This window comes from Podarcis gaigeae (genome assembly GCF_964106915.1).
Source record: "Podarcis gaigeae genome assembly, chromosome: 16".
In the NCBI taxonomy this organism is placed as follows: domain Eukaryota; kingdom Metazoa; phylum Chordata; class Lepidosauria; order Squamata; family Lacertidae; genus Podarcis; species Podarcis gaigeae.
In genome coordinates this window covers 23,575,767-23,597,431 of record NC_139693.1, presented here as the reverse complement: position 1 = coordinate 23,597,431, position 21,665 = coordinate 23,575,767, and the positions used below count along the sequence as shown (strand labels likewise).

The 21,665-nt window shown below is 46.8% G+C and overlaps 1 protein-coding gene across 1 annotated transcript; it reads right to left on the bottom strand.

Moving 5' to 3' along the window:
• Window positions 1–1,895: 1,895 nt before the first annotated feature.
• Window positions 1,896–20,607, bottom strand: NIPSNAP1 (nipsnap homolog 1). Its single transcript, XM_083717635.1, has 10 exons — window positions 20,249–20,607; window positions 17,884–18,011; window positions 15,331–15,376; window positions 13,146–13,240; window positions 12,276–12,346; window positions 8,477–8,617; window positions 7,328–7,359; window positions 6,372–6,466; window positions 4,763–4,846; window positions 1,896–3,648 (listed from the first exon to the last, which is right to left on the bottom strand). Exons 1-10 carry the CDS (start codon window positions 20,347–20,349, stop codon window positions 3,584–3,586), a joined length of 858 nt encoding a protein of 285 aa, XP_083573761.1. The 5' UTR covers window positions 20,350–20,607; the 3' UTR covers window positions 1,896–3,583.
• Window positions 20,608–21,665: the final 1,058 nt, after the last annotated feature.

Sequence of the window (21,665 nt, the reverse complement as noted above, 5' to 3'; positions counted from 1 at the left end):
CCACTGGGGCATCTGATTGGACGCTGAGAATAGGATGCTAGACTAGACCTGATCTTATGTTCGCTAACCTTGCTTCAGGCTTTGCTGTGGCTCTGCTACATTCCACTGAATTGCCAACAGCTTTGCAAACAAAGCAGGCAGCTGAGAGGCAAATTACACAATGAGCAGGTGGCTGGATCCCCACACTCCTGCCTTTCTAGGCCTCAAAGGACAAGGCCCGGTTATGCCCATGACAGGGAACCTTTTCCCAGCTTGAGGGCCACGTTTCCTCCTGTGTGACCTTCTGGGGGCCACACCGACTGCTCCTAGCACAGACCTCTGCCACAAACACACATGGCAATCCATCGCTTTCCTCTTGGCCCCCTGAAATGTATACAGCCCACACGGTGCAGCGGTTAAAAGGGTCAGACTTGGACCTGGGAGACCAGGGTTCAAATCCCCACACGTGGCCATGGCTTTGGGCCAGCCATTGTCTTCCAAGCTAAACCTTCCTTCCAGGGTTGTTGTGGGGATTAAAGGAGGAAGGGGAGAATCACATGAGCTCCTTGGAGAAAAAGGTGGGGTAGAAATACGATAGAAAAATGATAAATAAGGAATAAGGTAGGGCAGCTGGCGGTGGTAGAAAAAGTCACAGAACATAACAGACAACGTTAAAGGTAAAGGGACCCCTGACCATTAGGTCCAGTCATGGCCAACTCTGGTGTTGCGGCGCTCATCTCGCTGTACAGCTTCCGGGTCATGTGGCCAGCATGACTAAGCTACTTCTGGCGAACCAGAGCAGCGCACGGAAATGCCGTTTACCTTCCCACCGGAGCGGTACCTATTTATCTACTTGCACTTTGACGTGTTTTAGAACAGCTAGGTTGGCAGGAGCAGGGACAGAGCAATGGGAGCTCACCCTGTCGCGGGGATTCGAACTGCCGACCTTGAGAGCCAGTGTGGTGTAGTGGTTGAGAGCGGTAGTCTTGTAATTTGGGGAACCGGGTTCCCGTTTCCGCTCCTCCACATGCAGCTGCTGGGTGACCTTGGGCCAGTCACACTTCTCTGAAGTCTCTCAGCCTCACTCACCTCACAGAGTGTTTGTTGTGGGGGAGGAAGGGAAAGGAGAATGTTAGCCGCTTTGAGACTCCTTAAAGGGAGTGAAAGGCGGGATATCAAATCCAAACTCTTCTTCTTCTTCTTCTTCTGATCGGCAAGTCCTAGGCTCTGTGGTTTAACCCACAGCGCCACCCACGTCCCTAGCAGACAGCGTTAAGAGGGATTAAATTCAAAGCAAGGTTCTCAGTTACTTGGTTTCTGTTTGTTGAATTTCTTTTGCAAGAACAGGAAGCAGTCCTGGCCCCGGGTCTTCATTGTCCATTATGGACAGATACTACACCTAAACATTTTTGGTCTTCAACCTAAAAAATAATAAATCACTTCCTTTGGTCTTCCAGACTGCTGTTTCAACAGACCACCTGTTTTTGTGACCTCGGGTTGCTTCAGTTCTCTCCCTGGTCCCCCATGCATCAACAAAGTAGTACTGGGACAAAGTTCACACTCGGGTTTTGTTACGTACTGTAAGCTGTGTTTGATACTACATATTATGTCATTTGTCTCAGAAAAAATTCAGTAAAATTCAATATAAAATGATTAATATATAGGGATGCTGTTGAAGGGATAGCTCAGTCGGTAGAGAATGAGACTCTTAATCTCAGGGTTGTGGGTTTGAGCCCCAAGTTGGGCAAAAGATTCCTGCATTGCCGGGGGGCTGGACTAGATGACCCTCGTGGTCCCTTCCAACTCCACAGTTCCATGACATTGATCTACAAGTTTGGTATTTCACGGGTCTGGAGGTGAGGAAATTTTACTCCAACTCCACAATGGACAATCAATACACACTGCCACACACACAGTAGTATATTAAATATTTTATTACGTGTGCAGCTAGGCTGTTTCACATGGTCCCTAGGCAGAAGAGCACTTAAAATAGTTTATTACGAAGAAGCACAGCCTCACTATGCTACCCAGAGATGGGTAACTGGTCAAGAGACAAGATGCATTGTGCCAATGAGAGGACCTTGTCTCTGTCCACCTCCTCTCTTAACTCACAGCTGGGCCACCACATTTAAACCACCAGGGATTTTTCGGTCTGTGCACGTACAGAGAGACCAAGCTAAGCAGGCTAGGAGGAGGACACTTTGGGCATTCCAGAGGCTGCAGAACTACAACTTCCAGCAAGCATGGCTGGGTGACCATGGGAGTTGTAGTTCAGCAACATCCAGCAGGTTATAAAGGTTCCCCACACCCAAAGTACACATTCATTACATTCCTGAGAACGCTACCCTGTTGTGCATTATAGTCATACCTCGGAAGCTGAACGGAAACCGTTCCGGAAGTCCATTCGACTTCCAAAATGTTTGGAAACCAAGGCATGGCTTCCGATTGGCTGCAGGAAGCTCCTGCAGCCAATGGGAAGCTGCAGAACCTGCGTTGGATGTTTGGGTTCCAAAGAATGTTCGCAAACTGGAACACTCACTTCCAGGTTTGCAGCGTTTGGGAGACAAAACGTTCAACTTGCAAGGCATTTATCTTCCGAGGTACAACTGTACAGTCATACCTTGGTTGTTGAACGACCTGGAACTGGGACATTTTGGCTCCTGAAAGATCAAAACCCGGAAGAGACTGTTCTGGTTTTCAAATGTTCTTCTGGAAGCCGAACGTCTGACAGGGCTTCTGCAGCTTCCGATTGTCTGCAGGAGCTTCCTGCTACCAATCGGAAGCCGCGATTTGGAAGTCAAACACTTTGGAAGTCAAACAGACTTCTGGAACGGATTCCGTTCTGACTTCCAAGGTAGAACTATTTTCTTTTAGAAAGGTTTGGAGACTGCCTTTGCAGCGATCGAAAAGGCTATTCCAAGGATAAGAACTGTTGCGGGGTGGGGAGAAAAGAGTCATTTCCTTTGTAATCCAACAATACCCACTTAGGTGGCATCCACACCTTAAAGGGCTATGCTATTACTTTAAACCTTCATGCCTCCCCCCCCCCCAAATGATTTCTGGGAGCTGTGGTTTGTTGAGAAGTCTCAGCACCCTTAGGAAGACCCCCTATTCCCCTCCCAGCACTACAATTCCCAGATTGGTTTAATAATCAATCCCTTCCCCCAGGGAACTCTGGGAACTGTAGTTCTAGGAGGGGAGCAGGCGCCTCTTAACAACTCTTAATATAATTGTGTGTGCCACAGCAAGCAACAGCCAGCACCCCCTAAGCAGCTTCATCCAGAGAATCATCAGCCTCCGGAACAAGACAGACTGGGTCGTCCATCTGTGGCAACACATCAAGCCTTCAAGCTTCTTATTCAGAGTCAAAAAGATGAGCTCAGCAGGATTCTGACACACTTTCTGGAAACCAAAAGGCTGGAAGGAAATGGGGCGGGGGAGGAAGGCAAGGAGATGGGTATCTCCAGACAAAGCAGCAAGAGAAGATGGGGGACAGGAGAGAAGGTCAGAAAAGAGTTCAGAGAGGATCCAGGTGGAAGAAAACACAGCCAGCTCAATTTCTTTCTGTGTGTTTGGTGCAGAGAGAGGGGGCCTGGCGACAGCATCATTGCAAGGGGGAGATCTTCAAAGGGATCATGATTCGCGATTCCATGCTCCGGACCAGAGGCACTGCAAAAGGAAAACCCGGTAGTCACTCGGCAAGGACACAGAGCAGAGGAACCTGTCCGCCACTGCCCTCTCCACCCTCACCCTCAACAGGGAGCCCCACACAAGCTCTCTGGTCCAAGAACATCAGTACCAAGCACTGACAATTCATAGAAGGACTTCTCCAAGGACTGAGTTCTCCCAGGGGTAAAGCCAGGGTGGGCATTGGGAGCAGGCCAGCAGAAACTCACAAGACATCAGTGAAGTTAACTCTTTGAAGAGACAAAACGGCTCAGGTCTAGTGAGCACAGCAAGGCTTCCCAGTAGGTCTTGCCGTGATGAGGCAGTTGCGAAGACCGAAGGTCCCCACAGCTCCCTAAGTCTCCTCTTCCCCCAGGTCCTTCCCAAACAACCTGAGAATTCTCTGCTTTTTCTGTCTTTGCTATGCTCTCTTCATGGCTCTTTTGGTTCTGGGAGACCAGGGAAGAGGGAAGCTGGTCGCAACAGGAGAGGGAGACGTCCTGGCTTCTCTCTGTCTCTAGGCCCTCCTCCTCTCCTGCCTCTGATTCTGGACTGCTCTCTGTCACAGACTCTCCCTCCTCACTAAACCCGGTTAAATCTTCAGCTTCTGACACCTCCTCCTTCCAGTTTGCTCCCTCTTCTCCCTCCGACCAGCTAACTGTCCACGAGGGCAAAAGCAAGTCACCTGGTGCCAGGTGATTGACAGGTGGGATGGCTACGCCGCCTGTCAAACTGGGAGGAGGGTGGAGGAGAATTCAGTCCACTGGCCAGATCTAGTCCTGTACCCCTGGTGTGAGGGTACACCTGGATAAGCAACTCCTGAATTTCATCTTCAAGCTCAAAAGAAGAATTTTGGAAATGGGACTCTAAGGATTAGGGGGAGGCAAAGCCTTTTCCTGCAGAGGATGTTCAGAAAAACAGCTTCTCTAAGCGCCAGGGACTCTGTGGATGCAGGAGAGATCAGCTGAGGCAGGGAGTGCAAATTAAGTGCTCTCATCTCTGTCTCATTCCCAAAGCCTGTCATTGGTTCTGGGCTGGCTCCCCCTGCTGTTGCTCTCCTGCCTTGCAAGCCATCAGCCCTGAGTACCAGCCACCACCGTTGAAAAAGATGCCTCACCTGTATAGTAAACGTTCTCATCCCACCCTCGCTTTCTCCAGGCAGCGTTCCTCGTCTCCTCTCGAGACTGCAGGTCCCTGTAGGCTAGAACGACAGCAAACCACTACATCACAGGAAAGCTCATCGGCGTGGGAAGCTTTTCGGCTGCTGCATAAAGTGCTTGACTCAGGCTAAGCAGCAGAAAAAGCTAATGCAGTCTTGGTAGGCCACAAACCTAACATGAGTCAACAGTGTGATGCAACAGCAAAATAAGCTAACGCTATTCTAGGCTCCATCAACAGTCCAGACCAAGAGAAGTCATAGTACCACTCTATTCTGCCTTGGTCAGACCACACCACACAGTTCTGGGCACCACAATTTAAGAAGGATATTGACAAGCGGGAAAGGGGGCAGAGAAGGGCAACCAAGACATGATTAAGGGTCTGGGAACCAAGCCCTATGAGGAACAGTTGAGGGAAACCGGGTATGTCTAGACTGGAAAAGAGCAGGCTGAGAGGAGATATGATACGGAACTGGCAAAATTGACATACAAACTGCGAGACAAGGACAACTGTGATTTTAAAGAAGAATGGGAACTTTTTACAAATTACTTTAAAAAAACACAACAAAATGAATTGGACTCCTTGGAAGGTTTTGAACAAACATACACAAATTTATAATTGTTAACATAAAAGATAGATAATTTAAGGATCTTTACAATTTTACAATATGCAGAGAATAATATGTGTTGAAAAACCGGAGAGGGGAGCTGAGGAAAGTCGGGGGTGTAGGTGTGTGGGAGGGACAGTTTTCCTTGGGGAGGGGGGGAAGGAAAAAATGGGGGGGGTTGGAAATGAAGATGATATGTTTTTGATAATTTGCTATGTTGAAATTCTTAATCAAAACTTTTTTTTTAAAAAAAGAGAGGAGATATGATAGCCATCTTCAAAAAACTCAAGGCGGGGGGTGTCACATGGAAGAAGGAACAAGCTCTGGAGGGCAGGATGCAAACTAATGGCTTAAAATTACAAGAAAGGAGATTCCGGCTAAAAATCAGGAAGAACTTTCTGACAATTAAGAGCTGTTTGACAGGGGAACGGTCTTCCTCGGGAGGTTGTGGACTCTCCTTCCTTGGGAGGTTTTCAAGCAGAGGTTGGACGGCCATCTATCATAGATGCTTTAGCTGAGATTCCTGCATGGCAGTGGGGCTGGACTTGATGACCCTTGGTGGTCCCCTTCTATACAATTCTCTGTTTCTATGAAATGTAAAGAAGGGCAGGCAATTCAGGGGTAACCCAATGGAGCTCATGGCCACAGGCTTTTTTGAGAAGGGTGCAGGGCTGTCTTCCCCTGAGACCAGCTGTTCTCAACCTGTGGGTCCCCAGATCATAGAAGCATAGAGTTGGAAGAGACCACAAGGGCCATCGAGTCCAACCCCCTGCCAAGCAGGAAACACCACCAGATGTTGTTGGACTACAACTCCCATCATCCCTCAGCTCTGGCCTTGCTAGCTAGGGGTGATGGGAGTTGTAGTCCAACAACATCTGGGGACCCACAGGTTGAGAACTGCTGCCTAAGTCCCTTTTGGACTACAACACTTTTCATCAGCCTCATTTGGGCAGCCACCTACCCCACAAGTGGTGCACGATGTACAGCTCCCCGATCTGTGAGAAGAAGCCGCCCACAGCTTCCTGGTTCTCCTGGCGATATTTAATGGCCCGTGCCCTGTTCACCAGTCAAGGGAGAGAGCAAGACACAAGCAAGTTATAAATGAATCGCTATCATTGGCCATTTCTGCCCTGCCCAAAGAGATAATGGCAAACCTACACTTACCCCACAACTTCAGGGGTGTAGCCCTCCGGAGGTTATGGGCCTCCAACTCCCAGCCAGCAGGCAACATGGCCCCAAGTGAGGGATGATGGGAGCTATAGTCCAACAGCATGGGGGGGGCACAGGGTCCCCAGCTATGCAATGGGTGCATTGCCTCCTTCGCTGTGTGCACAAAAATGCATGCAGCACAGAAAGCAACGTACAAAACAGTGCCTTAAGGGGAAATGGCAAAACTCTCTCTCTCTCACTTTTACCTAATGAGCAAAGTCTATGTATTAATAGAAATGAGCACTGAAAAGCTGATGGGTTTTTAAAGGACTTGAAATATACATGTATTTGTAAGTACATAGAAACCAGCATTTCCAAAAATCTCTAAGCAGTAAAAAACAACAACAACCCACTTATGTGGCAAAATGTACTTAAAGTTGGGGAAAGCGAGGAGCTGAAATTGACATATCCACCACTATTTGTGGAAGCTCAAAGCTGGCTTCCTGAGGACAGGTTTGGTTTTGTGCTGCTTATATCTGCAATCCTGACCACGCCTACTCAGAGGCAAGTCCCTCTAAATTCAGTGGGGCCTACTCCCAAGGAAGCAAGGTTAAGCCTTCAGCTTTAGAAATCTTTTTTTTGCTGAAAGGGGCAGTGGAAGCTACTCCTCCTTGTAAGGTCCTGTAAGGCACTGTACCAGCAGCTCCACCTCCCTTAAATGATTTTTTGGATAAAGGCACATTCAAGGTATTTGAAAAATCTGCTTACCAGTTATTTCCCCACTCAATCATGGTCCCAGGCTGAAAGCAAAACGGAGAGGTGATGTACACAGCTTGTAGTCATGATTGCAAAACTTCAGGGAAAGCTCTCTCGAAGAGTTGTGGTGAGCTTCCCAAGCTCAATTTTTGGGGTGTATCTATATATAGCTTCATTGATGCACAGGAAACTGAAGTGGTGCTCCAGAAACCTACTAAAGGGTGGGAAACTACAAGGGGGAAGCAGTAGGACGGAATGACTCATTGTTTCAGTTGTCTCTACACTAATGCACAGCGTATGGGAAACAAGCAAGTCGAATTTGAGCTTTTAATACACGATGGAAAATATTACCTAATAGGCATTACTAAAACCTGGTGGGATGAGACTCATGACTGGAATGTAGAAATTGAGGGGTACAACCTATTCAAAAGGAATACAGTGGTACCTCAGGTTACATATGCTTCAGGTTACATACGCTTCAAGTTACAGACTCCGCTAACCCGGAAATAGTACCTCGGGTTAAGAACTTTGCTTCAGGATGAGAACAGGAATTGTGCGGCGATGCAATGGCAGCAGTGGGAGGCCCCATTAGCTAAAGTGGTGCTTCAGGTTAAAACAGTTTCAGGTTAAGAACGGACCTCCGGAATGAATTAAGTACTTAACCCAAGGTACCACTGTAGACCAAACAGGAAGGGGAGAGGAGATGCATTGTACGTAAAGGACATGTACACTAGTGAAAAGACCCATGACCTGGAGCAGGGAAGGCAGATTGAGAGTATATGGGTAAAAACTGTAGGAGAGCGAAACAAAAGTGACCTTCCAATGGGGGGGGGGGTCTGCTATAGACCTCCAAGCCAGACTGAAGACTTGGATGATGCCTTCCTAGGGCAGATTATTACGAAACATTCAAAATGGAGGGATACAGTAGTCATAGGAGACTTCAACTATCCCGATATGCCTGATAAGAACTCAAATTCTGCTGAGAATGCAAGGTCCAACAAACTGCTCAATTGCCTCGCTGACCATATGCTTTCCCAGAAGGGTGTCAGATGATCCGAGGGCCCGTGCAGATTTCATATTGGCAGAAATGTTCCAGGAGATATTAGTATCCTGAGCCGTAACATCCGTCCCCTTCCCAAGATTCCACCCCCCAGAACTCACTTTCAGCTTGTACGTCCTCAGTTCATAGATATTGGGCCCAGGTCGTGGCAAAGGCTCATTCCAAAAGCTGAACTCCAAGAGCAGCTGGTTTCTTCGGGACAACAGCATTTTGCTCCTCTCCTTCCGGAATTCCAGGTACTCCTGGAGAGGGGAAAGATCAGAAGGGTCACTTGGGCACTTAGCTGTGGGCTGTCAGTACTTTCCATGGAGGGGGGGACATGATTGAAGAGAGTGGGCTAGTGTTGTGCTGTGTAAGCATGGGATGTGGTTCTTTCAAGTGAGTTTCTAGTCCTCATTGACCTGAAAGTCGTATGTTGACAGTACTTATATGTCGGATGGTTACTGTTTGGGTTATCCCAGCCACAATTTGAAGGTGACCTGGAAACTGCAACTAATGCAGAATGCGGCAGCTGGATGGGTATGGCTGCCGAGCCCGCGTAACACCGGTCCTGAAAGACCTACATTGGCTCCCAGTACATTTCCGAGCACAATTCAAAGTGTTGGTGCTGACCTTTAAAGCCCTAAACGGCCTTGGCCCAGTATACCTGAAGGAGCCTGCGTTCTCCAGCGTTCAGCCCAGACACTGAGGTTCAGCTCCGAGGGCCTACTGGCAGTTCTCTCAGTGCAAGAAGTGAGGTTACAGGGAACCAAGCAGAGGGCCTTTTGGTAGTGGCGCCTGCCCTGCGGAACGCCCTCCGATCAGATGTCAAGAAATAAATCTGACTTTTAGAAGATGTCAGAAGGCAGCCCTGTATCAGGACATTTTTAATGATTGATGTTTTATTGTGCTTTTAATTCTGTTGGGAGCTACCCAGATTGGCTGGGGAAACTCAGCCAGATGGGTGGGATATAAAAAATAAATTATTATAGTTAGCCAGGGACTTGAACCAGGGATCAGAGGCACAAGCCTAACACTCTACCCAGAGAGTAACCAATGTTGTAGGGCCGCAACTCAGTGGTAGAGCATCTGCTATGTATGCAGAAGGTCCCAGAACATCTCCATGTTAGGCTGAGAGAAACTCCCTCTCTGAAACCCTGGAGAGCTGCTGCCAGTCAGAGTATACAACATTACGTTCGATGGACCAAGGGTCTGACTCAGTTCAAGGCAGCCTTCCTATGTAGGCAGGTTCCAGATGTCCCATCATTCTTGATCGAGGGCCGTGCTGGCTGGGCCAATGGGAGCTGGGGACCCCCAACATCTGGAAGGCATCGCCTTGTCTACCTAACTATGCCATTAAGATTGCCGCTGGCTCTTTGCTACAGAGACCAGATGTGGCCTGGCAGTGGCACTGTCCTCTTGACAGAAGCGTTGAGAATCGTTCCTCCATCGCTGCTGATGTGTGATAGTTTTCCTCACATGTCTGTGTTGACATTCCACAGTGTTGGGAGTCATGAGAACGGAAGTTCAGTTTACACTGTTCCGTTACGTTGTGCTATTGCATTTTCTGTTCTCTCTCGGATGAGAAGGAGAGAGGAGCCATGATTCCTTTGTTCTGTAACACTTGATCTTGTACATAATAATAATAATAATAGTAAAAATAGTAATAGCGATAATAATAATAATTTATTATTTATACCCAGCCCATTTGGCTGAGTTTCCCCAGCCTATGAGAAATGTTGGAACCAGGTGAAAAAAGATTTGGAAATTTGGTCAAACCTGAAGCTTTCCTTGTCAGGTAGAATTGCCTAAAATGTTATTTTTATTCCAAACACTGCAAATTATTGATAAGATGGAGTGTTTCAAGGGATGGCAGCGTGATATTTCTAAATTTATTTGGCAGGGCAAAAAACCCAGAATAAAATTTAAGATTTTAACTGATGCAAAGGAAAGAGGGGGATTTGCCCTGCCAGACTTGAAACTTTATTATGAATCAGCAGCTTTCTGCTGGTTGAAGGATTGGCTGCGTCTTGAGAACACAGATATTTTGGATTTGGAAGGTTTTAATAATGTTTTTGGGTGGCATGCATATCTATGGTATGACAAGGTTAAGGCTCATAAAGGTTTTAAAAGTCATATTATCAGAAAGGCATTGTACAATGTTTGGATTAGATATAAAGATCTACTGGAAAATAAAACCCCAAGGTGGCCTTCGCCTATGGAGGCCAAAGCAGTAAAAAAGCTTAATATGGAATGTACATGGCCGAAATATTGGGAAATTTTGGAACAGGAGGGTGATAAACTGAAACTGCAGAGTTTTGAGAAATTAAAAGGTAAGGTCCGAGATTGGCTTCACTATTATCAATTGTTGGAAGTCTATAAGATGGATAGGAAAATTGGCTTCCAGGTGGAAAAATCAAAGTTAGAGACTGAACTGTTAGAACCCAATACTAAGAACTTGTCAAGAATGTACAATCTGCTGTTGAAATGGAACACACAAGATGAAACTGTTAAATCTGCAATGATTAAGTGGGCACAGGATATTGGTCATAACATTTTGTTTGTTGACTGGGAAAAGTTATGGACCACCGGGATGAAATTTACGGCATGCAATGCCTTAAGAGAAAATATTATGAAAATGATCTACAGGTGGTACATGACCCCAGCCAAACTGGCAAAAATCTATCATTTGCCCGATAATAAATGTTGGAAATGCAAAGAAACTGAAGGAACATTCTTTCACCTTTGGTGGACATGCCCAAGGATTAAGGCTTTCTGGGAAATGATATATAATGAAATGAAAAAGGTATTTAAATATACCTTCTTGAAGAAACCAGAGGCCTTTCTCCTGGGCATGGTCAGCCATGTGGTGTTAAAGAAGGATAGAACTTTGTTTATGTATGCTACAACAGCAGCAAGGATTCTTATTGCAAAGTATTGGAAGACACCAGAGCTACCCACCTTGGAAGAATGGCAGATGAAAATGATAGACTACATGGGACTGGCAGAGATGACGGGCAGAATCCGAGACCAGGAGAAAGAGACAGTGGAAGAAGATTGGAAGAAATTTAAAGATTATCTTGATAAGTATTATAAAATTAATGAAGGTTAGAAAGACATGGGTTGGAAAATAATACGGTGTTCAGAGGATCTAATTAAGAAAAGGAATGGAATTGTCAAAAAACTTTGGTAAATAAGGGAATGGATTTACTGACTGGATAATGAAAATAGAATACAGAACGGGGAGGTATGAGGGAGTCGGGGAAAGTAGGTTGAGAAAATAAGGTTTGAAATTATACTTGTTTTTGTTTATGTTTGTTTTTATTGTTGTTGTTTTGTTCTTATATGTTCTTAATGGAAACTTCAATAAATATTATTTTTTTTAAAAAAGAGTTTCCCCAGCCACTCTGGGCGGCTCCCAATCAAGTGTTAAAAACAGTACAGCGTTAAATATTAAAAACTTCCCTGAACAGGGCTGCCTTCAGATGTCTTTTAAAGATAGGATAGCTGCTTATTTCCTTCACATCTGAAGGGAGGGTGTTCCACAGGGTGGGCGCCACCACCGAGAAGGCCCTCTGTCTGGTTCCCTGTAACCTCGCTTCTCGCAATGAGGGAACCGCCTGGAGGCCCTCAGCGCTGGATCTCAGTGTCCGGGCTGAACAATGGGGGTGGAGACGCTCCTTCAGGTATACAGGACCGAGGCCGTTTAAGCTTACAATTCTACACCTCAAGTCCAGCTTCTGCTTTGAACTCTGTTATGTTTGTGTGTGCATATATCTTCGGATATATGTCGCAGTAGCGACTCAGGACAGAAGGGTGATGAATCATCCCGTGGGGCGCTTTGGAGAGAAAGACGCAGTTCCCTGGTGTTTTCTCAACAAGCATTACATCTGGAGAAGAAGAGAGACCTGTGCTTGGTACCTGGTTCTGTTTCAGCTTGTTCATGCAGTCCACAAGGGCCGGGTAGCCACCGGTAAATCGCCAGAGGTGCACTGGGACAAGAAGAGGAGAGCCTCAAATCTTTGCAAACTCCAACTGAAAGCTAACACCCACGTGGCTCACTGCTAGAGCATCCGTTTTGCACACAGAAGGCGATTGTGGCTGATCTAGTCCTGAAATTCCCTTTTTTATTGCGAGGAGGAAGGGCTGAATCTCGAGGGCCTCCTTAGGGAATGCACACAGCATCTAGTAGTTGTGGATGTACTGCTCTTGCACATGGAGGTTCTGATTAGAGGCAGCGGCTAATGGATTACGACAGCAGAGGTAAGCAAACCTTTTCAGTAGGGGGCCGGTCCACTGTCCCTCAGACCTTGTGAGGGGCCGGACTATATTTTTTTGGGGGGGGGGGAATGAACGAATTCCTAAGCCCCACAAATAACCCAGAGATGCATTTTAAATAAAAGCACACATTCTACTCATGTAAAAACACCAGGCAGGCCCCATAAATAACCCAGAGATGCATTTTAAATAAAAGCACACATTCTACTCATGTAAAAACACCAGGCAGGCCCCACAAAAAACCCGGAGGTGCATTTTAAATAAAAGCACACATTCTACTCATGTAAAAACACGCTGATTCCCAGACCGTCCACGGGCCGGATTTAGGTGGCTATTGGGCCAGATCCGGCCCCCAGGCCTACCCATGGATTAGGGGTTTGTTTGTTTTAAAGATGGAAAGGGAGAAAGGGCTGAATCGCTATGGCTCCCCGAGTCGTATGCCGTGAACGTCCTGTCAAGGCAGAACTCGAAGGCCCCTAAACCCACCCTGCATGGTTGGCCCTGCCCCCTCACCTGCCTGGTCCTGTTCACCATACCAAGTATTCCAGTTGCCAACCAAGTCGCAGGGGTAGTCCGAGTCCGAGTGCAGCTTTGGAAGTACCTGCTCCCTGCAAAACAGACATGGAAACGACAGACAAGGTGGGTATAGCCAAAGCTCACATTTATTATTAGCAGCAATTATTAATAACAATGCCTATGGCATCACGTTAATCCACATATGTCCCCACAACCACTTTGACCAGCAGAACTGGCACTGTTACAAGTACTACATAATGCCTGCTCCACATTCATAAAAACTTGAAATTTTAGTGTGGTGGCACCTACACTTTTGGGTTTTTTTGTGATTTTCAGTTTTATACATTTCAATAATTTTACAATCATTTGAACATTTCAAGACTTGACTTCCTTCCTCCCTTTCTGCGGTTGCTTAAATTACCCCCCCCCATATTCCAAATTAACTTAATTTACTCATCTACTTTAAACATATACTCTTATAAAACTGCAGATTACAATAATCCTGCCAATGTTCTTATTATCTGTTTGTAAATATTCAATAAACCATTTCCATTGTTTTATAAAAAGTTTGTTATCCTTATTCCTTATTTTTCCTGGTAAGTTTTGCCATTTCTGCATATTCCATGAGTTTTTGTACCCATTCTTCTTTCTCTGGGACTACTTCTTCTTTCCATTTTTGGGACAAGTAACATTCTTGCCACTGTAGTCGCATACATGAATAAATTTCTATACAGTTTGGGTAGTTCTGTCCCTATAATTCCCCAAAGTTCCTACACTTTGGAACTTCCTGCCTGTTGATATCAGGCAGGTGCCTTCACAGGAGGACCTAGTATTATGAAAAGATGAAAAGTGTCTCTCTCTCTCTCTCTCCACACAATTTAATACACCTCTAGCTATTGTTGTTGTTTATTATATTTTAAATTATGTTCCTCCTTACACACATCCCCTGCCTCTAAAAACAGGGGGAGCCCCTTCCAAGGCTGAGAACACACTATACAGTGGTACCTCGGGTTACATACGCTTCAGGTTACATACGCTTCAGGTTACAGACTCCGCTAACCCAGAAACAGTACCTCAGGTTAAGAACTTTGCCTCAGGATGAGAACAGAAATCGTGCTCTGGCGGCGCGGCAGCAGTGGGAGGCCCCATTAGCTAAAGTGGTGCTTCAGGTTAAGAACAGTTTCAGGTTAATAACGGACCTCCGGAACGAATTAAGTACATAAGCAGAGGTACCACTGTACTTTTAAACAAATGCTGTCTTCTTTTTATTTTAAGGAAAACTTGGGGGCGGGGAGCAGAATGCAGTACAGTCATACCTCAGGTTGAAGTTGCTTCAGGCTGAGTGCTTTTGGGTTGCGCTCTGCGGCAACCCGGAAGTAACAAAATGTGTTACTTCCGGGTTTTGCTGCTTGTGCATGCCCAGACGGTCAAAATGACGTCACGCGCATGCGCAGAAGTGACATATCGCAGCACGCATAGTTGCAGGTTGCGTTTGCTTCAGGATGCGAACGGGGCTCCGGAACGGATCCCGATCGCATCCTGAGGTACCACTGGATCTGGAAAGGACAGAATGGATGGAATGGAGTGTCTGGGGGCCCAGAAATGGAAAGAATATAAAGTTCCTACCAGAAATGAATGGCAGGTGAAGCTGATGGACTATGCTGAAATGGCTAAAATGACTGGATAAGAATCAGAAATCAGGAAGACCAAAATTTTAATAAGGAATGGGGAAAATTTGTAACATATCTTAAAGACCCCTGTAAACAGTTAAAATTGTTAGTAGGACTGGAATATCACTTGTAGCGAATAAGGGTGAATTTTGGACATAATGGAAGAGGTAAAAGATTTGGATCAACCTAAAAGATGCCAAAGGAAATGATTAATAATAGGACCCACAAAGGGGAGGATGGAAGTCCAGGAGATTCCTTGGACTCTTGTTTTTAAGATTTACGCTTTATGTATCTCTGTAAAATTTTAATTTGAAAAACCAAATAAATAAATAAATACTTTAAAAGGAATGGAGTCTCCGGGAAGATGGAGTAGGTACTGGACGGCTCCCTAAGCATTGCAGTAAAATTCCCGCTTGTGGAATTTTATTACTGAATTTCACTATACTGTCGTTAGGCCTTTTTAAAAACCTCTCTTCTCAATCTCAGAATTCCCGACAGCGGGAGAGACTTACGTCAGGCTGTTATAGGCATCCAGGCACTCAGGTTTCACATTGTGGACTGAAAATACAAAGAAAACAGTTGCGTTTGGCTGAACATCAAATGCAAAATAAGAGGGAGGGAGGAAGAGCAGAGGAAGCCTGCAGCAAAACAGTCTCCTTGAACAGGACCAACTCGTTCCCCTGGTGAGCTAGCAGGGAAACTCGTGGCTGCCCCACAGCAAGCATTCTGCACCAAAGAAATAATAATACATTTCCTGAAGCAAGGAGTATTCTGTCCAGATAAAAGACGCATCAAGAATCCAGATTCTATTCTCAAATTCTCAAGTAACGGCAACAGGGTGTTTTTATTTTTGAAATGGAATCCTAGAACTGTAGAGGTGGAAGGCACCCAAGGGTCATCTAGTCCAACCCCCTGCGAGACAGGAATCATGGCTAAAAAATCTGACAGATGGCAATCCCACCCCTGTTTAAAAACCTCAAATGAAGGGGAGGCCACGACCTTCCAACGGAGCCCATTCCACTGTCAAACAACTCAAAAGTTCTTCTGAACGCTCCATCAGAATCTTCCTCCTTGTTGTTTGAATCCATTGGTTCGGGTCCTATCTCTCTGGAGCAGCAGAAAAACAGCTTGCTCCATGTGACAGGCCTTCAGATATTTGAAGATTATTCTGTGTGCATTATTCCTGCCTAACCAGCACACATAATTCTGAATGTCTGTTTGCCTGTTTGTTTATTATTTGCATCTTGCACAGAATTTGGAACTTCTTGGAAGCAAGGAACAGCTTGGGCGGTGGGAGGGTGGTTTGAGTAAGTCTGCCGTGGACGCCGATAGGAGATTGGTTAGAAGCAGGCAGCAAGAAGTCACTATATCACAGACAACAGAGATTGTCAACGTAGCTTCTGTAATCATGAGGTTGATAAACTTGACTTGCTCCGCAACCAATGCCTTAATATTAAGCGTTTTCTCCTTCATCCTTTTACAACACCTGACATCTATTCATCTCCCATTTGAGATGAGACCATCAATTGAGACAGTCTCCCCAGATCCAGAGAAACATCTGGAGAGACCTAATTGGACTTTCTAGATGAGGATGAATCCTGACAAGACAGAAGTACTGTTTTGGGGGGACAGGAGGCGGGCGGGTGTGGAGGACCCCCTGGTTCTGAATGGGGTAACTGTGCCCCTGAAGACCCAGGTGTGCAACCTGGGAGTCATTTCGGACTCACAGCTGTCCATGGAGGTGTAGGTCAATTCTGTGTCCAGGGCAGCTGTTTATCAGCTCCATCTGGTACACAGGCTAAGACCCTACCTGCTCACGGACTGTCTCGCCAGAGTGGTGCATGCCCTGGTTATCTCCCGCTTGGACCACTGCAATGCGCTCTATGTGGGGCTACCTTTGAAGATGACCCGGAAACTACAACTAATCCAGAATGTGGCAGCTAGACTGGTGACTGGGAGCGGCCGCCAAGACCACATAACACCGGTCTTGAAAGACCTATCCCAGTACGTTTCCGAGCACAATTCAAAGTGTTGGTGCTGACCTTTAAAGCCCTAAACGGCCTCGGTCCAGTATACCTGAAGGAGCGTCTCCACTCCCGTCGTTCCACTGAGGTCCAGCTCAGAGGGCCTTTTGGCGGTTCCCTCCCTGCAAGAAGCCAAGTTACAGGGAACCAGGCAGAGGGCCTTCTCAGTGGTGGCGCCCTCCCTGTGGAATCCCTCCAAGAAGATGTCAAAGAGAACAACAACTACCTGACTTTTAGAAGACATATGAAGGCAGCCCTGTTTAGGGAAGCTTTTAATGTTTGACACACTATTGTATTTTACTATTTTGTTGGAAGCTGCCCAGAATGGCTGGGGAAGCCCAGCCAGATGGGTGGGGTATAAATAATAAATTATGATGATGATGATTATATGCATTATAAACTTCTTCCAAGCAGTGGTTCCAGCTTTAAGCTGCCACTATACTTTGTTTCCAAGAAATAACACGCCAGCTGGTATTGCTGTTGGTTATTGTACAGTCATACCTTGGAAGCCGAACGGAGTCCGTTCGACTTCCAAAACGTTCGGCAACCAAGACGCGGCTTCTGATTGGCTGCAGGAGCTTCCTGCATGCAATCAGAAGCCACGTAAGCCACGTCGGACGTTCGGCTTCCAAAGAACGTTTGCAAACCGGAACACTTACTATTGCAGCATTCGGGAGCCAAAACGTTCAACTGGCAAGGCGTTCGGCTTCCAAGGTACGACTGTATTTTGAATTATGTTTCTTGTATGTGAGAAAGCAAAATAATATTTTTTTAAAATATATATTAAAAAGTTTTCAGAAAGCCAAGGTTCTGCACCAAGAAGGTTCCAAGGTTTTTACGCAAAGCATGGAAGGCTCTTTGTCGATCACCCACCTCCCCAAGCTGCTCTGCTGAACAGAAGACGCGAAGTTTGCTGCTGCTGCTTACAGTCCTTACCCGCGGACCAGCCCTTGGCCCTCACCCGTGCAGAAAGCAACACAGAGGCTTATGACAAGAGCAGAGGGGAAAGCAAGTTTAGGGACAAGTGGGGTGGCGGCTCACACTGTATCTTGTACAAGTGGTTGGTCTCTTTCTTTGACAGGAGGTTGGAATGGGCATCCTTTCGGGGGTCCACTTTGTGGACGAAGAGGGAACGGAACCAGCTGCTTTCGTGGTCTTTGGAGTAGTCCCTGAAAGAAAATGCAGGTGTCAGAAAGGCAACCCACAAAAGAAAAGAGGAGGTAGCAGCCTTCGCAGCAAAACATCTGGACCAGGTTTCTGAATTGCTACTCGCCTGGTTGCCTATGGCAAGTGAGACATGATCTCCAGGTGACCAAGGAACAGGACGAATGTCAATTCATTACTTCTCAAAGGTCAATAATGAGTTTCAGTCCCTGCATAATCAGCATAAGGGTTCTGAAGCAAGTAGCCTTCCTTGTTTTAAGTTATTATGCCCTTGTGTTGTGGATAATTCTGCATCAGTTCGCATGGGCTCTTAAAAAATGAGCTGCTGGAGGACGAATGGAGCATTTTGCAGCTTGAAAACTATGCTACTGGTTTACCGTATTTTTCGCTCTATAACACACACTTTTTCCCCTTCAAAAATTAAGGGGAAATGTGTGTGCGTCTTATGGAGCGAATGCAGGCTCCTTGGCTTCAGCGATAGCAACGCGAAGCCTCCGAAGCGCAGGAGAGCTCCCCCCGCGCTCCGGGGGCTTCAGGCGGCTATCCCCAAGCCTTTGGAGCGCAGTGGGAGTTCCTGCCGCTTCGCTGAAGGGGCGCTGAGCAGAGAGGGGGAGCTTTTTTCCCCCTGTTCTCCCCCTCCTATGGTCCGAAAAATACGGTACTTTAGTTTCGCATACCAGCTTGCTCCATGCTTCATTCCCAGCTGTAAAATGGGAACAAGGCAAGCCTATCCAGACATGCAGAATGTCAGCATCTGTTTTAATCTGCTTTTTACCTTATTGATGATTTTAAAATTATTTTAAAACAGCTATTTTAAACTTTTTAAAATGGTAATTTTAACTTTTTGCAAACTGCTTTGAGTTGTTATTACAATCCATCCGTATATAGATCTTGTGAAATAGAATGAAATGTGAATCAGGACAGACCCCACATTTCACCTCTTAACCGCCTCCCAAAAAAATCTTGGAGATGGAGACTAATAATACAGAACTACCTCATAAGGTTCTTTGTATTGATAACTGACATGAAAGTGAAGTTTACGGTACAAATATGGTTATATAGAAATTCTGATCAAGCTTCTCTCTCTTAAGCTCTCCCCACGTAAAAATAAAATATCTATCTGCAGAAGCTGCGAAATAAAAAATGAACGGCTTCTCTAGAACACAGCTCTACCGAGCAATGGGTACCATTCCACTCCAGCCAATGATATGGATCTAATATTCTGCTCTTATCTAAGATGGCAACTAGATAAATAAAGAGAGAGAGAGACCCTTTCTTTGCAGCCAAGACCTTTGCACCAACGCTGGTCATTCATTAACTTCAGAAAATAGATGGCAAACAATCCATCAGGGAGGCACTGCTAACTCCACAGGATTCCCACCGGCCCCTTCAGGGGCTGTGACTATGTGAACATGGGCACCAGTGTTCCCCAACCTGGTGCCCTCCAGCTATAAGATGCTGGGGTTGGTGGCAGCTGGGAGTCCAAAACTGCTGGAAGGCACCAAGTTGGAGAAGACTGACCTGTTAGCCAAGGGCTGGTAGCTAATCTCTAGTCCAAAATTCCAGCTTTCCAAATAATTTGTTACTTACAGCACAAGCCTAATAGGTCCATCTACTCAGACAAAAATCCTGCTGGATTCAGTGGGGCTTACTTGCAGGTCAATGGGATTAGCTTTGCCGCCTAAGGCGTCATAGAATCTTAGGAGTTGGAAGGGACCCAAGGGGCGTCTAGTCCAACCCCCTGCAATGCAGGAACCTTAGCTAAAGCATCCATGACGGACAGGAGAAGGGAAAAAGAGAAGACTCTCAAAACTTGCAAGAATCTAGCAAACGAGCATTTTAAAACAGTGTTGCATCCAACCAAGTCAAGAGCAGGCCCTTTGAAGTTCATGGCACTAGGTTAAGTAACGTCCATTCATTTCAATGGGCTTCCTAGGAGTAGGACCCCAATGTTGGATACGACCCCAAAGTCCACTGCGTTTTAAGAGCTTCCAAGGCCTCACCAGCCCTCCAAGGGCGCAAAGTGAAAACGATCCTTTTCCTTCCTCCCGGGTTTGTTGCGATCCTAAGGAAGGCTTGATCTCCCCCCACCCCCAGCCTGCTGGAGATTAACCCTTTGCTACCCGGGAAGCGCCCGTGGCGCAAGCAAAGGCGCAAGACTTTGGGCATGGAGAAGTGCGCAAGACAGCATCGGGGGGGGGGGGCTCCGGGTGGGGAGGGGAGGGGAGGGCAAGCTGCTCACCGGCCCCCGCCGCTGCCGCGGGCCAGGCAAGGGTCTCCGCCCCGCAGCGCCGCCAGCAGCAGCAAGCGCCTCGCCGGCATCCCGCACGCCCACGTCGCCATCTTCGCTCTCTCCCGCGGCTCCAGCAAGACCCGGACGAGAGGAGGGAAGAGGAGGCGCCGCCGCCGCCACGCTTTGGGGCGGATCTCGGTGCTCCGATGCGGCACACGCCCCCCGCTCCCCGGGCGTGGGAGGGACCCCTGGGGTCTCCTTACAGTCGCAAGGGGGCGTCAGCGGCCCGCAGCCTTCCTGCGGACTAGCCACCCGACGCCATCCCTTTAAAGCGCGTTCGAAGGGCAGGCTTTCTCGCAAGGGATTCTGGGGCGTGTAGTTCACCCCTCGCAGAATTACAATGGTCGGCTGCCCTTCACAAACTACAGCGCCCAGAATTCTTTGGGCGGGGGAAATGCTTCGAAGGTTGCAGCGTTTCGTGCTTTTTTTAAAAAAAAAAAAGTTTAGAGAAAAGGCGATAAAGAGGCAACACGACAGAAGTTTGCAAAAGTATGCATGGCACTGGGGGAAAGCTGTTCTCCTGTGAGTTCAACAGCATTCTTGGTGCCTTCACAGGTTTTAAACTTTGTCCCAAGGACTTCTTAACTTTCTGTCCGTATAGTTAAAGCTATGGTTTCCCCAGTAGTGATGTATGGACGTGGGAGCTGGACCATAAAGAAGGCTGATCGCCGAAGAATTGGTGCTTTTGAATTATGGTGCTGGAGGAGACTCTCGAGAGTCCCATGGACTGCAAGAAGATCAAACCTCTCCATTCTTAAGGAAATCAGCCCTGAGTGCTCACTGGAAGGACAGATCCTGAAGCTGAGGCTCCAATACTTTGGCCACCTCATGAGAAGAGAAGACTCCCTGGAAAAGACCCTGATGTTGGGAAAGATGGAGGGCACAAAGAGAAGGGGACAACAGAGGAGGAGATGGTTGGATAATGTTCTTGAAGCTACCAACATAAGTTTGACCAAGCTGGGGGAGGCAGTGGAAGACAGAAGTGCCTGGCGTGCTCTGGTCCATGGGGTCATGAAGAGTCGGACACGACTAAACAACAACAACAAAATATAACCAGTGATCCTCGCCCGCCAACAAACAAAATTCCAGCTAGTTTGAGGAACAGTTTGCTTGCTTGGGAAAGCTGATCTCATAATGCTAGCACTCGTCATCATCATTATTTATATATTGTTTAATACGCAAAACCCCAATATAGAAAACGGGTGGTTGGCTTTTGCTGCCCAAATCCCCAAGGGACTGAGTCCCCTAAGTCCATGATCCGTCAGAGATGAATGGATGGAGACAGGAGGCAGTGAAAGCAAGGCAGATCTTTATTTTTCTGTTGCAACAGAGTTCCCTCCCCTGCTAGCAAGGAGGCAAGAGAGAC

What these genes read in the sequence shown, in the direction of transcription:
- NIPSNAP1 (XM_083717635.1), bottom strand. Translation starts at nt 20,349, where the DNA reads ATGGCGACGTGGGCGTGCGGGATGCCGGCGAGGCGCTTGCTGCTGCTG. An exon ending in GATGCCTATAACAGCCTGAC is followed by an intron (nt 13,241 to 15,330) that starts GTAAGTCTCTCC and finishes TCTGTTTTGCAG; the next exon opens with GGAGCAGGTACTTCCAAAGC. An exon ending in ATTGAGTGGGGAAATAACTG is followed by an intron (nt 6,467 to 7,327) that starts GTAAGCAGATTT and finishes ACTGGTGAACAG; the next exon opens with GGCACGGGCCATTAAATATC.